At 33.4% G+C, this 15,773-nt stretch overlaps 3 protein-coding genes and 2 long non-coding RNA genes across 5 annotated transcripts; 3 read left to right on the top strand and 2 right to left on the bottom strand.

Moving 5' to 3' along the window:
* Nucleotides 1-39: 39 nt before the first annotated feature.
* Nucleotides 40-4,822, top strand: LOC18104498 (uncharacterized). Its single transcript, XM_006376273.3, has 11 exons — nt 40-316; nt 399-470; nt 745-864; nt 1,173-1,318; nt 1,401-1,548; nt 1,656-1,739; nt 1,929-2,044; nt 3,058-3,116; nt 3,854-3,944; nt 4,242-4,491; nt 4,703-4,822. The coding sequence occupies exons 1-10, from the start codon at nt 208-210 to the stop codon at nt 4,467-4,469; spliced, it is 1,173 nt and encodes a 390-aa protein (XP_006376335.1). The 5' UTR covers nt 40-207; the 3' UTR covers nt 4,470-4,491; nt 4,703-4,822.
* Nucleotides 4,823-6,351: 1,529 nt separating this feature from the next.
* LOC18104497 (uncharacterized) lies at nt 6,352-8,472 on the top strand. The gene is made up of 5 exons (XM_006376272.3): nt 6,352-6,518; nt 6,607-6,727; nt 6,814-6,917; nt 8,006-8,137; nt 8,230-8,472. The coding sequence occupies exons 1-5, from the start codon at nt 6,516-6,518 to the stop codon at nt 8,254-8,256; spliced, it is 387 nt and encodes a 128-aa protein (XP_006376334.1). The 5' UTR covers nt 6,352-6,515; the 3' UTR covers nt 8,257-8,472.
* Nucleotides 8,473-11,938: 3,466 nt separating this feature from the next.
* Nucleotides 11,939-12,422, top strand: LOC127904230 (uncharacterized). Its single transcript, XR_008057163.1, has 2 exons — nt 11,939-12,031; nt 12,153-12,422. It is a non-coding gene; the product is annotated as an uncharacterized LOC127904230 (long non-coding RNA).
* A 175-nt stretch (nt 12,423-12,597) lies between these two features.
* On the bottom strand, nt 12,598-15,147 carry LOC112323766 (uncharacterized). The gene is made up of 2 exons (XR_002977226.2): nt 15,029-15,147; nt 12,598-12,960 (listed from the first exon to the last, which is right to left on the bottom strand). It is a non-coding gene; the product is annotated as an uncharacterized LOC112323766 (long non-coding RNA).
* On the bottom strand, nt 13,155-15,039 carry LOC18104496 (transcription termination factor MTERF4, chloroplastic). Its single transcript, XM_006376271.3, has one exon. The coding sequence runs from the start codon at nt 14,940-14,942 to the stop codon at nt 13,398-13,400; it is 1,545 nt and encodes a 514-aa protein (XP_006376333.1). The 5' UTR covers nt 14,943-15,039; the 3' UTR covers nt 13,155-13,397.
* Nucleotides 15,148-15,773: the final 626 nt, after the last annotated feature.

Below are 15,773 nucleotides of genomic sequence, written 5' to 3'. Positions count from 1 at the left end.
AACTAACCCACACACGTGTGAAAATCAAGGGAAAAAAAAACAGAAACACATGATTGCTGTAGCTGCACGCGCCATTTCAATGAGCAACTGCAGTTACAGATACAAGAGCAAAACCCTAGCTAAAACCTCTCATTCTTCTCCTCTCTAGCAAACGCTAAGGCATCGCCATACACGGAAATTAAAATAAATAATTAAAAAAGGCGAAAAATGAACGGTCCAAATCGATCATTTAACGACGACGACGACGAAGACGATCAAGGCGAAGTTTTCCTTGATGATTCCGATATCATCCACGAAGTCACCGTCGATGAAGAAGGTATTGATTAAATTATCATTATTTTATTAATCAAGTTATTGTTATTTTATATTGGATTGATAAATAATTCACGAATTTGTAGACCTTCCTGATGCGGATGACGACGACAACGACGACACGGATGATTCTATGCACATATTTACCGGTCATACCAGTAGGTTTTTTTTTTCCCTTTGAAGTCTCCATCTCTTTTTATAATGAAATTAATTAATTTTCAAAATAAAAAAGAAACCCAATTCTATTATTTGGATTTAGAGAAGTATACGAATTAAATGAAACTAAAAACGAAAAAGTAATTAATTCTTTTTTGTAATCAACTAAACGATTATGAAATAATAGCTAAAAATGTATTTATTCTGTTTTAATTTGTTGGATTAAGGAAAGTAATGAAGTATCGTTGTTTCTGTTTTTTTTTTTTTTGTATGTAGGTGAACTCTATACAGTTGCCTGCAGTCCAGCAGACCCTTTGCTAGTGGCGACTGGTGGAGGAGATGACAAAGGGTTTCTTTGGAAGATTGGTCTTGGAGATTGGGCTGCTGAGCTCAAAGGTATGATCTTTGTAGCCGTTGGAATCTTTTCTATTTAGTAACTGCTCCATTCATGGATTTGTTTTTTATTGTTATTAGTTTATTTCTGTTTCTTTGTAGCACGATTGAGTAACCTGCTTTTTATTTTTTAATTAATGATGATCTCTAATTCATTGAAAAAAAAAGGGCTTTAAGATTTTTGTACTTGTTGGTCTTGATACGTGCTATAGTGCCTGTCAATGAAGCGAGGTCTTTTTCTGTGGTTATTATATGTGGGTGATTTTGATATTGTGTCCTTCTAGGTTAACGTTTTAGAAATTTTTTGACAGGTCATAAGGAATCTGTGTCTAGTTTAACATTTAGTAGTGATGGACAGTTGCTTGCATCTGGAGGGTTTGATGGGATTGTCCAAATTTGGGATGCTTCGTCGGGAAACCTTAAATGTGTACTCGAAGGTCCTGATGAGGGCATTGAGGTGAATTTGCTTACTGAATTTACTTGCACCGATTTATTCTGTTTTATGTCTGAGTCTGGGTATCAACTTTGTGGTTTCTCAGTGGGTCAGATGGCATCCAAAAGGGCATCTGGTGTTGGCTGGTTCCGAGGACAAAACTGTTTGGATGTGGAATGCTGACAAAGGTGCCTATCTTAATTCATTTGCAGGACATGAAGCAAGTGTTACCTGTGGTGATTTTACTCCTGATGGTATTAAACAACTCCTTATATTGTTATTTTTTTTCTGAAGACCTTTAGATTTAGCTTGCATTGGATCTATTTCTTTCATCTTTTTTCTCCCTATCTGCCTGCTTCAGGTAAAACAATCTGTACTGGTTCTGATGATGCATCCTTGAGGATATGGAATCCTAAAAGTGGTGAAAACATACATGTTGTGAGAGGTATTCATTTATATCCTGCTCCGTTTCATGTTTTGAATAAGCTTATTTATCTGGTCATTACATAAATATAGTTGACATCAATAAAGGACGTATTCAAATTCTACCTTACCTTAAAAATAACTACATAAAAATTAAAGGAGCTTGCTTTGGGGGGGGTTGTTTGGCATTGCTGACAACTCTGCTCTTCAGGTCATCCATATCACACTGATGGACTGACGTGCTTGGCATTGAGCTCAGATTCTACTCTTGCTATTACTGGTTCAAAGGACAACTCCGTCCACATCGTGAACATTACTACTGGCAGGGTTTGTTTTCTTCTTGCACTTCATAATGTTGTGGTTTATTTTAGTTATTGTTCTCAATTTTGGCTAGATAACTTGGTTGTGACCTATTTAACTGTTTACCTTTGCCGTCAGTGTCTTTGGTTCTTTGACATGTTGTGCATTGGCATGCTCCTTTTAAGCCTTTTTTCCGGGTCTTTATTGAGGTATCTGGAAAGCCTTCTGTGCTATAGTGGGAGGAATGATAGAAAACATAATCTCCAATAAAATTTAAAGATGGATTTAATATTGAAACTTCACTTCAGCAACTACTGAAATATTAGCAAGCTTTAGCATGGGGGGTTTTATGTTTTAGCATTTAAGGATTCTTTATTCTGTCATATGAAATTCAGCATGTTGGATTAAAATTAAGTTATTGAATGAATGAAGAAGCAATAGTTATCCAATCTTTGACAAAAGGGCCGACATTCTTAAAAGTTGTCTTTGGCACCAGAGAGGTTAATGTCTGGAAGCTGAATGCTAGTACAATTTCCCAGAAATTCATCTGTTCTTAGAAGATCTTGCCTTGGGTCTTTTTATTGAGATTCTTTCAAGTTTGAAGCAATTAAGCAAGTTGTGTGGTTAATATGTGCTCAAGTTCTATTCTTCTTTAGATTTATTGGAAAGGTCTGAATAAAGCTAAGGTGTGGGGTTGAATAGAGCTAAAATCTTGGTTTAAATCTTCATTCTGCTATGGGCACTATTGAATTGTGGGTTATGCTTACCCTGTCATATGGCATATCTGGCATAACTTTAGCTACCTTTTAGCCCAGAGGATTTGGAATCAGGGATATCTTGGTTCTGGTGTTTCTATCAGCATTTGGATGGATTTTCAATTTCTATCCTCTTTTTATGTTGTCATAATCTGGGACATTTTCTGTTGCATTTTTTTTTTGTAATGTTTGGATATACCTGCCAATGCAATTGCTTTCCACATGTTTGCTTATATGATTTGATCAGACTGGTAGCCTCTTTAATAGACTTTTTCCCTGTAACAGGTGGTTAGTTCTCTAGTTTCTCACTCGGATTCCGTTGAATGTGTCGGGCTTGCACCAAGGTAGAAACAATCTTTCTCAATGCCTGTTTAGGAGTATGGTAAATGTTGCTTTTCAAAGTGCTTTTCGCTTAAAATGTATTAAAATAATATTTTTTTCATGTTTTAAAACTTATTTTTGATATCAGCACATCAATACGATAAAAAAACACTAAAAAAAATTTAATTTGAAGCAAGAAAAAAATATTTCTAATTTTTTGGAAATGGTGTTGTGTCTGCCATACCAAACAAGTTCTCAGTGTTTGTTTGTCTCTCTCTCTCTCTCTCTCTCTCTCTCTTTTTGTGGGTGTGACAACAGGAAATCATGTGGTAGGAACTAGGAGAAATCGTACGTACTTTAATGTTAGCAAAAACAATTATTTAGTGAAACTAGGAAGTACATACGCAGACATTAGCAAGGCTTTGGTGCACTAGAAAAAAAGTTGATTGTATGTTGCCAGGCTTTCTAAAGAGAATAACATTTGCTTTGGTGACCAACTTGTACAAGTAATAGTCTCTGTTTTTATCTGGAAGATTATCTTCAAATTGAGACGCGCCTGCTTTTTCTTGAAGTTTCCGGATTTGGACTGACCATTGTTTCTAAGTTGTGTTTTGCATATTTAAGAGTCAACTTCCGATAATCTTAAGCTTCTCCCATCATAAAAGAAGGCAGGCGGGGGAATAAAAAAGATAATCAAATTCTGTGAAATCTCGTGTAACCTAGTTTAACACTCTTGTATTGTATACCATGTGCATGGCAGCTCCCCTTGGGCTGCTACAGGAGGCTTGGATCAAAAGCTTATCATCTGGGACCTGCAGCATTCTTTGCCCCGTGCCTCATGTGAACACAAGGTCCGTTTGAGTTTTGTTTTTGTTTCATTTTAGTATTATCCGGCATATCTCAATTGATGACCAGTTTCATGTAGAAGCCCTCCGAATAAATCATAATTTCTCAGCTCATAAAGATCAAAGTTGCAATTAGCCCTAGAAACATAAAGTTGAGAGAATAAGACGATGAATTAACAAAAGCCAGCACTTCACGTATGCAGCAGTTGTAATTGATCAACATTTTAGTTATCGTCTAATGATGTTTTGGCTTGTTACAATGGCATCAAGATTCCATATCTCACAAATTGAACTTCTGGACAGGATGGAGTTACATGTCTGGCATGGCTTGGTGCATCAAGATACGTGGCTACAGGTTGTGTGGATGGGAAAGTAAGACTGTGGGATAGTCTCTCTGGTGATTGCATAAGAATATTTAGTGGCCACGCTGATGCCGTTCAATCCCTGTCTATATCTGCTAATCAAGATTATCTTGTCTCGGGTTCAAGTGATGGAACCGCAAGAGTGTTTGAGATTGCAGAGTTTAAGTAAGCCATGGTAGTATCAATATAAGGCGCACTTGAGGGTCTAGCTGCTGTGGTCAACCGTGTGACTTGTTCCGCCCCCGTCCCGGGTTCGACCCTCTATGTGCACGCCTGTCACCCCCGCGGTGCCTTACCTGCTCCTGGGCTTGCAGGATGTCCAGTGGGCCGTGGGGAATAGTCGTGGTGCGCGTAAGCTGGCCCGGACACCCCACGTAAATCAAAAAAAAAAAAAAATATAAGGCCTTGGATTGTAAAATTGAGGATAATCCTCTTCCAAATTTTAAATCCTTGCCCCACTCTTTCAAGTTTTAATGGGAATTCTAGATTTTAATTGTTAGAGCATTCCCTAGAGAAAGAAAAGGATAATAGACTTTAGTTATGTATCAAATCCTAGTTTCGTTTTTTTAAAAGAAAAAAAATAAAAAAAAGAAAAGTTGAGAAGTCAAAATATGGGTTATTTAGGGTGTTTGTTTTTTGCTTATACTTTTATGCTGCTTGTTGTGCGGTATAATCCTCTAAAAAAAAAAAAAACATGAGCAAAAATAGTAAATTTATAATTTTGGCGGTATAATCCTCTAAAAAAAAAAAACATGAGCAAAAATAGTAAATTTATAATTTTGGCGGTATAATCCTCTAAAAAAAAAAAACATGAGCAAAAATAGTAAATTTATAATTTTGGTGATGTATATTTTATTTTTAGCCGTGGATTCATTATTGAAATAAAAAAATATTGATGTTTTTGTGTTTTTAAAGTGTATTTTTTAAAAATTATTATATTTTATTTTTTTATTTGTTTTAAATTAATATTTTTTTGGTGTTTTTACCAAACATATCTATAACTACAATGCCCTTAAAACTCCAAATCTTTAAATATAAGTTGAAGAATAAAAAATATATATTGGAAGAATGCAAAAAACTCATTTTTCAGAAAAAAAAAATCAAGCCTAAAGTAAAAATAAAAAATACATTTTGAAAAAAGAGGTTCAATAAATCATGTGACAACAAAATTAAAAAAATAGTTTAAAACTAATATCGACTACAATAGCTAATTAATCATAAGTTATGGTAAATAATCACCAATTTCTTCACTCATGTTTTATATAATTTTTTTAATCAATTATAAAAGATCTATTCATATATCAATTAAAATTAAATATATTTTTTTCTGATTTCAAAAGCATATCTTTTAGCTTTGGGAATCTTTTTCATAAAATTAAGATTTAATCCTTCATCAATTTTCTTAAAATTTTAATTACTGGATGTTTACCTTTAATCTAAAAATATATTAAAATAATTTTTTTTATTTTTAACGTTAAAACAATTTAAAAACACCAAAAATAAAATAAAATAAAAAATTTAATATTTTTTTAATACACTTTTCCAACCTAGAAACAAACACGCTCTTGCATAAATCAAACCAATGGCAAACTCTTTTCCCAACACTTCAATTCCGCAATGCTATCATTAATCTTGGGGGAAAAAAAGTCAAATTAGAGAACTTGTCGCTGTTTCATTAACTTAACAATCCAACGGCCAAGGCTATTCTCTGAAAACTAATGGTCTAGATTTAGCCACATCGACAAAGACATTATATACAGAAGAAACCTCAAATTACCCCTAACGTATTACCCAGATCTCAATTGACTCTAAAATAAATATTTTTATCAATTAGGTCCAAAAACTCTTAGATGTTTCTCAATTGGATCTTCCTGTCAATCGATTTTAGTTTTTATGTAAATTATATTTAAAAATAAGTCCTTTTATTGCATAAAATATGCAATCCAGATGGAAATATTAACAGATTGGGACAGATTGAGAAGTATGAGCTGAATTGAAAAATATCTTTATTTTGGGACTTGAATAAGAGTAAATGTATACATCAAGGACTAAATAAGAGGTTTCCCCAATTTAATACAGCACCCTGTACCGCCTCTACTTCTCATAAATAGAACTACGAAAACCCCCAAAGAAAAACCCTAGCCTCCTCCGTGCTTTACATTCACCAAAAGCAGAGAAAGTCTCCATCCTTGATTGAGAAACCCTAAACCTAAAAATGGTATCCTCTCTCTCTTTCTCCTTAGCAGCGCATAGGATTTAGTTTTGTTTTCTATGAAAGGTTTCACTTTGGTTTTTTGGTTTTGCAGACAGTAGAGGCAGTGAATCCAAAAGCATACCCGCTTGCAGATGCCCAGTTGTCAATAACAATACTGGACCTTGTTCAACAAGCTGCTAACTACAAGCAACTCAAGAAAGGAGCCAATGAAGGTTAGTTTTGTCAAAAGGAGCAGTTAATGTGTTTTTTTTTTTGGCTAATATAAAATATGGGGTTTTAATAAAGTTTTGATTTTCAGCTACTAAGACACTTAACAGAGGTATCTCTGAGTTTGTTGTGATGGCTGCTGATACTGAACCACTTGAGATCCTTCTCCATCTTCCTTTGCTTGCTGAAGACAAGGTTATCTTTTCTTTTTTCTTTTTACTTTTTGTTGATGGTTTTTTTGTTTGAGTTTCTGTCGTGTTGTGGATTGGTTTGTTGTATTTGTGACAATATTAAGAGAATGTAGTTTTAGGGATTTATGCTTATTTATTTGGTTTTTTGTTTTTATTTTTTCTGGTTATTGCTATACAACTGGTTTTGTCACTAATTTAGTTCTGGATGCCTTTATTGGTTATATATGACAAGTTCACATATATACTCGTCTTCAATCATACCGACTTCAATTCAGTAATCTGAATAAATTTGATTTAGGATGAATGAATTTCATTGGATTGGATTATGGTTTTGTAACTTTTTTTAAGACCAAGCTATTCTGCCTTTGAATTTCTTACGCAGGCTTGAAACTCCTATTCTAAACTCCCAAGTTTAGGTCGTACTTATTTATAGAATTTCACACAACTTTCTTTCTTTTCTGGTTACAAAGGATATATAAAGCAAAGTACTAGCTGGTACTTAAGTGGGGGAACATAAACCAACTTATATCACTCCACATAAAGCTAAGACATCTTTAGAATTGTAATGTCTAACTGCAAGTCATATACAAAAGCTGCTAGCCAGTCTGCTACTGAATTAGCTTCACAATAAATGTGCAGCATTTGCTAGGAGTCTTATACTGCATAAGAAAGGATAGCTGTTTGTAATAGCATCATCCCTGCCCAAAATCACATGTAACACCATGCTAGAACCCACCTCAAGCATAAGCTGACTATAACCCAAGTTCCATGCTACGTGAAATCCTTCATAAATACCCTACAATTCTACCTTGAAAGAAGTATGTACATGACTTAGTTCTCTTTGTCACATGATTAAAGTAGAAGTTGACTTCACAGAGCTTGGTTCATTGACTTGTGATATTAGAGATTGGATTTCAACTCTTTTCTTTTTCAACTATGAAAGGATGCTTGGGAATTATCCTAGATTACTCTTTATGTCAAAGGCATGAAATTAATGTTGTTTTTTGCCTGTGCTCCTTTTCTATTCATTTTGTAATTGACTTTGTGGAGGCACAGAGCAAACTAACTTTTTTTTTTTTTTTGAATTGGCAGAATGTGCCCTATGTATTTGTACCTTCAAAGCAAGCACTTGGCCGAGCATGTGGTGTCACAAGGCCTGTTATTGCTTGTTCTGTGACGACAAATGAGGGGAGTCAATTGAAAACCCAAATTCAACAACTCAAGGTATTTTGCCTTGTGTACGTTTCTGGAATTCATGTAGTGTTAACCTTGTTGAATTCAGCTCATAATTCTTTTCTCTCCCTTTTAAAATTCAGGATGCCATTGAGAAACTTTTGATCTGAAATAGTACGGAATGCAATTTCGGTGTGATGGGCCTCTTGGACCATTGGTGGTTTGCTACTTTGGAGGCTTTGACTGATGAAGTTGTGCCCTGTTGCCATGAACAAATAATGTTTTTGACTTTTTTAAGGGCCTGTTATCTTGTGTTTTTTTCACTCTGTGACTTGGGACCAATTATATAATGTTCAATATGAGTAGTTTGTTTGTTGTGGTTTAAATCTTGTCATGGAGTTTTTTACAGTGAATGGTTTGTGCCATGAAAGCCAAATACTAATATTACGAAATGTGGCATTTGTCATGTGAGGATATTTGGTTTGGAAAGTAAAATGTGGTATCCAATTGCGCACCAAAAATGTTCAAACTGAGAGGTAATTCTGATAGAAAGTATTGCTCTGAGAGCTATTTGGTGAATTCGAGTTAGGGTCCATTTGTTCTTCAATCTTGATCTCAATGGTCAAATGTGCGATGGCTTCAAATCACGCTGAGACATGAATTCGTGTTTGTTCATGTTCTCTTGCTTCTGCCCTTCATTTTTTTTAATGAGCTCTCATAGACTGATTGATTTATGTTCATGGTCGTATACCATGTTGCTATCTATATTATACGAAGAGATTAAACAGGAAACTGCTCCTTTATTCTTGAAATACTTTCTTGCAATGTCACGATGAAAATCTCAGATTTACCACCAGTTTTTACTATCATAACTAGGTTTGCACGTTGCAAACGTTAACTTTTGACAGCTAGAGATTTTTTTTCAATTAAAGATAAGTTTCCACCATCTAATGAATTCTTTCGTCAAGAAACTCTCATTGAAGAATGGGATTTTATCAAAATTAGACTGTGAATTAAGTAAGTTTCTTCACAGAAGCATGATGCCTACATGAGTTTGAATGAATAATTCTGACATTGGTTATGCCACGAGGTCAATCTTTGAGGACTTCTCTCTCGTCGCATTTGTGCCCACCACAAAGTTACTACAACATTTACGACTTCCTGTGAAACTCCTAATCACTCAAATTAATGACGTCTCAATACCACCTTCAGCTCTACACAACACCTAAGATGAAAAGCACCTCTTTAGCCATGTCCACCTAAGATGAAAGGCACCTCTTTAGCCATGTCCACGGGTTCGATATCGAAAAAAAATCCTACCACCCAACATATATTTTTTAAAAAATTTAGTTAAATAATTTTTTTTTAAAAAAAACTAGTTTAATAAACTTTGTGGAGTCGATGAACCGTTTTGTGAGTTTAGTAAGGTAACTCTGGTTGTCCCGGTTTATGGGTTTAGCACGGTATTTTTTTTTTCTAATTGAACTCGATTATATGATTGTCTATTTTTATTTTTATTATATAATTAAAAAAATAGTTTGGAAAAAAACATGTTACTAAATTTTAGAAAGTCCAAGGGTCTATACGAGTTTAACTTTTCTTTTCTTTTTTTGTTTGTTATAAATTTATTTTTTTCGATTTCATTAATTTTAGACTAATTGAGAATTAAGTTTCATAATTTATTTTGTTTCACTTTCTATAAGGTTATCATAGTTTTTAAAAAAAGTCACAGTATTTGTTTGACGCTTGATTTTACAATTGTCTATTTTTGTTATCATGTAGTTAAATAAACAATACTTTAGAAGGAAAAAAATAAGTTATTAATTCCAATGAAGTCCATTATCCGGTTTGCGGGTTTGACGTGTTGACCCGGTTACCCAATTCACGGGTTTAGTGGGTTCACCCATCAAACCTAAAATGTTTTTTTTTTAATTTCTGGTCCTTTAATTTTTCTAATAGTTTTTTTTATTTCACTCTTATTCAATATTAGATTGATTGAGAAATAGAATTCATGGTTTATTTTTTTTACTTTCTATAATGTTATCATGATCTTAAATAATTTTTTTTAGGTTGATGCTCGATTTTAAAAACATCTAGCATTATTATAAAATTAAACAAAAATAATTTACAAAAACAATAAATTTATTAAACCTATTAAATTTCATAACTCAGGTTGTAAGGTGATCAAGATCGATCTAATCTGGCATCGTCTTAATATAAAAACAATTATTGTCTTAAAGTTTTTTTAAAAAACTATGCAATATTTTTACCGATTATTTAAATTGTCTTTGAACCCATTAAATTAAATAATTCATTTTGGATCATTTCCCACACGGTTTAATTCAAAACTCGAGCCGAGTAAGGAGTCAAATTAACAAGTTTTAAGATTGAAGTACTTGATTAAATTTAATAATATTATTAAAAAAATTTCTATGCTCTTAATATTTTTTTTTTTAAATCAACTCTCAGTGAAATGCACAAGAATATACTAATAGAAACTATAAAGAAAGAAATGGTTGAGGTCCTATTTGACAACTCGGGGATTTCTTCTTATGTACTTGATGACTTAGACATCGTCGTGCTTGTAACACCTAAGATGAAAGGCACCTCTACACAACACCTCTTCAATTATATGCAAGAAGTCTCTTGTAACCTTTTCTTAAATAAAAAACTATAAAACCTAATTTTACAGTGCACAAAAGCTAAATGAAATCCTAAAATTACAACTAAGATCGAGTTTGTTTTTTAAAAAATCACTTTTCAAACTTTTCTATGTTTGTTTGTCATTAAAAAAGTTGGTCAACGGAAAACACTTTCCGATCAACGAAAAACACTTTCTAGTCAAATGTAAATTTGACTTGGTTTTCAGGAAAGTGTTTTTCTTATTTTGGGCGGAAAACACTTTCTGGAAGTTGTGAAAAATTTAGAAATGTCATATTATTTGCTGATTATATCAAATTTGATCCTCAAACTTTTGATTGATATATATATATATATATATATATATATATATATATATATATATATATATATATATATTGTTTTGAATATTTGTTTTTCAATTCATCCCTTAGAATTTAATTTTTATATTAATTTTGATCCTCATTTTTATAATTATTATTTGCTTTTCCCTTATTATTTTTTAATTGAAATTTTTTATTTATCAAATTTGGTCCTCATTCTTTTGATTGTTACTTATTTTATTTGAAATAATTTATGAAATATTAATTATTATTATTTTAATTTCTTTATCTTTCAATTTTTTTTATTTTTTAGATTTGATCTCTATTATTTTGATTATTATTTATTTTATTTGAGATAATTTATGAAATTATATTTTTTTTTCAATTTTATTCTCATTCAACTTTTCAATTTGTAAGATTTGTTCCTCATTATTTTAATAAATTTTAAAAAAATAAAACATTAATAAGTTATTTTCCAGCTCATTTTCCATAACATAACCAAACACTGGAAAGTATTTTCCAACTTATTTTCCATTACACTATCAAACATCAGAAAATAATTCACTTTTCCGGAATTCACTTTAAAAAAAAAAACTACTTTCCAGCAAACAAACATGGCCTAAAATACTTTTCTAATTTAAAAATCAACTTAACCTTAAAAAATCTTAACAATTACAATATTACAAATAATTAAACAAAAAAATAATGGGATTTGTGTCTTACAGCAATTCGAACACAAGTTTGTGATTTATGGTCTTATGCAGCAAAAGAAGTGTCTTGTGGGACTTGATCATCACCCCATTCAGATTGCATTGAACACTTGCAATTAATTAGACGGCTTCAATAAATTTGCTCATAATGTGTTCTTATAAATTGCATTCCTGCTTTAAAGGGATTAAGCAGTCTGTGACCATCACTTTGATGATGAGGAAGACCATTTCTTTCGTCGTCGGGGTTCTGCTTGTGCATGCTTTTGTTTCAGGTCTCCTGCAGCTGCCTTAACACATACTTTAAACTTCAAACATTGAACAATTTAGGTCACTAGGATTTTTCATCTTAGCAAAGCTGACATATGTAGCCATTTTTTCTTTGACATTTTACAGAGGGGCTCATCCATAAAGAGACAGGAAGAGATTTGTCGCGACGAATTTGTGCTGCCCGAACCAGATTGCAGTTTTGAAACATGCATGGATCTCTGTGTTGCAAAGCAGTACATTACACTCTATGGCCACGAATGCCTTGACAGTGTCACCTGTGCTTGTGCTCACCTCTGTTGATCTCATGCCTAATGGAATCAAACTGGTCTCTGTGTGCGCGCTTGCGCACCAACTTAATGCAATAAATTAATAATCACCAGAACCTATTACTATGAAGATATTAGGTATTTGTCATGAAAAACATCGGATGAACATCTCAATCAAGCAAGAGATGTAAGCGAGTTATTTGATTAAAATGACCATATCACAAGTGAAAAAATTTGCGGATAACATTCTTGATCATGGAAAGCAACTGACACAAATAGAAGGTAACTAACTATATAGGCACAGAAAAATAAAATAAGAACACCAAATTTACATAGAAAATCCTTCAACTTAACAACAAATGAGCATCCAAGCCTGCACCTGCACTCATCAGCCTACGAAATATATGCACTTTTCATGTTTGCAATTGCCCTCGAATTGCAGAGTAGTACAAATTTCCCTAAAGGAAAGTGCATTTCCCCTAAAATACTAATGCAACGCAAGCATTAAACAAGTAATTGGTAGCAAGATGAAATACCAACTAATCTCCAAATGCGAATGACATCCACAAGTAAACAGATTCAATTTCAGAATACAAAGTGCCACGATGACTGATTAAAGCAGAAGCTTCACATGGCATGGCAGCTTTATGTACAGCTTCCTGTCATCACTAAGCAATTTGGGTTCAAATAAACGAGTAAATGAAGATTGTAATGTATAGTCATAATAATATCACCAAAGACCATTAGCTATATTATACAGGAATATGCTGGCAAAATTAAAGCAGCTATAGTGAAACATATATGACAGCAACAGCCTACTCTGTTCACCTACTCAGTAATCAGAATTCAATATTTTTAGTCATTGAGCAATGAAGCATAGAAATATATTTGATGCATGGTTTGAGTGGCACAATATGAGCAAACCCCGTGATTTCATAAGTATTCCTGTAAGCCTAATTGCAGTACAAAAAGAAAATTGACCCGTTGAAAATTCAAACTGGAAACACTGCAGAAATAATGATAATGGGGGAAAACACTAGCATCACTTGATACCCATGTCATTGATTTGATTTGAATATGATTCACTGACATAACAAAAAAAAAATTAAAGAGAAACAGTGCGCCTGAAAAGTACTTCATCTTCATCATCATCGATCTCGTCTTCCTCATCTGACAGAATCTCACACCCTGGTAGTTCTAACTTCCCACCCATACAAAATGATGGGCCAAGACTCTCTGATTCAATATAATCGCCTTCTAACCTCTCCTCAAATCTTTTATCACTACAATTGAGGAACCAATTAAGTGAAGACCTGATCCCCTTGCTTTTCAGCATCTCGTACCTGGGCTTTATTCTAGATTCCAAGCTATAAGTAAAATATTCTGGGAATTCCACGAGCTCCTTCAATGGCCTTCCCATTTCACTCTTGAAAAAGTAATAGCTGTTCTTCATGAGTGGAACTCTCAATGCAAGTAACTGTGGGCATTTTATAACCATCGTAGCAACATCCTCAGATGGGATTGCCCGCTCCAAAAGGAACTGAACAGGTTTCATAATCACATTTTGGTTAAGGCTAACAATTTGTGGCATTTTCTCTATCACTCTGGCAAACCTTTCAGGATCAATCTTCAGTTTCAAGTTAAAGAAATATTGCTGAGAAGAGAGCTTAGCTTTCAGAGGCAAACCCAGAATTGGTGGATACTGTGCTACAATGGAAGCGAGTACTTCCCTCCTAATCCCAAAACTAATCAAACAATCCACATTTGGCTTAACAGTCTCTTGAAGATCATATCCAAGTACATATGGCCTTTTCTCCAACATCCGAGCCACTATCTTCTTTGGCAGACCTAAAGAAACCAAATAATCAACCAACGGCTTAATCATAGTCCCCACTCTCATCCCCAATAAGTACGGATATTGCGTTACCATTGGTCCAATATCTCTAGGACTAACACCAATGCTAACTAAATATGCCACGGAAGTACTCATTGTCCCTTCAAGCTTAAACCCAAGAAGCTCTGGATACTTCTGCAAAACATATCCAATATCCAGCTTGTCAACATCCAACCCCCGAAGAAACTTAATAACAGGCTGCAACTCAACTACTACACTCGCATGCAACACCTGTGGATAACTCTTAACAAACTCCCCAAGTTTAGACCTACTAATACCAATCTTTTCCAAATAACCCAACACTGGTATAATGTTTTTCCTCACACTACAACCTAACATTAAAGGGTACTCATTAATATCATCAATAGTCAATCCCATTCTCTGCAAGAACTCAACACGCTCCTTCATAACCTCAACAGTTGATGGAAGTTCTAAACTTTCCAATTCATCAGGAATTATCCCTAAACCCTTAAGATAATCACAAATTATAACACGATTAACAAGCTTCTCTTTTTTACCTTGAACTACACCCCAAGTAACTGAAGGCATCTCATATTCATGGAATTTAGAAGCTTGTGTTGAAAATAGGGCATAAAATTGTAAAACCCCGAGAGGGTTTTGTGTGAGAGGGTTTTGGGGACATGGGTTTTGTTGGGTTTTGGATATTAATGCGGGATTTGTGTAAAATTTTTGTGGGGAAATAGGGTTAGTGCATAGAACTAGAAACTTTCTTCTTCTAAGCAATGAAAAGCTCATAGTTATTAATAAAATGGAACAGGGTTGTCCTTGAATTGCTTCTTTTGATGATTTTTGTATTGAAACGAGAAGAGTGGGAGGATTACCTTACTAAAGAGAAGTTCAAAGCTTTAAACTTGATTGTTGTTGTTGTGCTGCTGCTGCTGCTGCTGCTGTTTGTGCACTGAGAAATGAGGAATTGTGAAGGGAGGAGGAGGGGGAAGCCAGTCTGCCAGTGTATTCTGGGCTAAGAGTTTGGATTTTAAGTTTGATGGGCTTCTGGGGAAAGTAAACGACCTGTCGTTTGAGCTGTTGTCTTGTAAAAGTTTTGAGATGGCATAAAATAATTTGAATTTTAATTATTGCTTGAAGTCATAAAACAGGAAAAAACTTGAAATCAATAACGAGCACACACAACACAAACAAATTATGTGATTAAATAAAAAAATCAAATTTAAATTCTAATGTTGAGAATTAAAAAATAAAACAAAGAGCTTACAACATATTTTATTTTCAATGCCATCCAACATTTCTAAAATCATTCCTTAAAACATTTCATTGTAAATCATTTCCTAGTGATAAGTTTTTTATAAGCTATTTGGTATTAATTTTTTACTCCAATTGAATTCAATTTTAATATTTAATTTAAATTTAATTAATAAATAAGTTAAATTTATAGTTTTTAAATATAAAATTCAATTTATTTTATTTCCATATTATCCTATTCATATTTATTCATTCAAAAGTCTTTAAAAAACTATGCGTGGATAGGTATTTTAAATAAACTTATTTTAATATTATTATTTTTATTTAGAACAACAAATAAGAGAGGTTAATCTCTGATTTGCTTTT

Source organism: Populus trichocarpa, chromosome 13 (genome assembly GCF_000002775.5).
Source record: "Populus trichocarpa isolate Nisqually-1 chromosome 13, P.trichocarpa_v4.1, whole genome shotgun sequence".
Classification (NCBI taxonomy): Eukaryota; Viridiplantae; Streptophyta; class Magnoliopsida; order Malpighiales; family Salicaceae; genus Populus; species Populus trichocarpa.
The sequence above is the reverse complement of the archived record's forward strand: the minus strand, read 5'-3'. Positions and strand labels throughout refer to the sequence as shown.

Coding starts and splice junctions, on each gene's coding strand:
- LOC18104498 (XM_006376273.3), top strand. CDS start 208: ATGAACGGTCCAAATCGATCATTTAACGACGACGACGACGAAGACGAT. Junction 865..1,172: donor TTGGGCTGCTGAGCTCAAAG/GTATGATCTTTG, acceptor ATTTTTTGACAG/GTCATAAGGAATCTGTGTCT. Junction 3,945..4,241: donor GTGCCTCATGTGAACACAAG/GTCCGTTTGAGT, acceptor ACTTCTGGACAG/GATGGAGTTACATGTCTGGC.
- LOC18104497 (XM_006376272.3), top strand. Junction 6,918..8,005: donor CTTTGCTTGCTGAAGACAAG/GTTATCTTTTCT, acceptor TTGAATTGGCAG/AATGTGCCCTATGTATTTGT. Junction 8,138..8,229: donor CCCAAATTCAACAACTCAAG/GTATTTTGCCTT, acceptor TTTAAAATTCAG/GATGCCATTGAGAAACTTTT.
- LOC18104496 (XM_006376271.3), bottom strand. CDS start 14,942: ATGAGCTTTTCATTGCTTAGAAGAAGAAAGTTTCTAGTTCTATGCACT.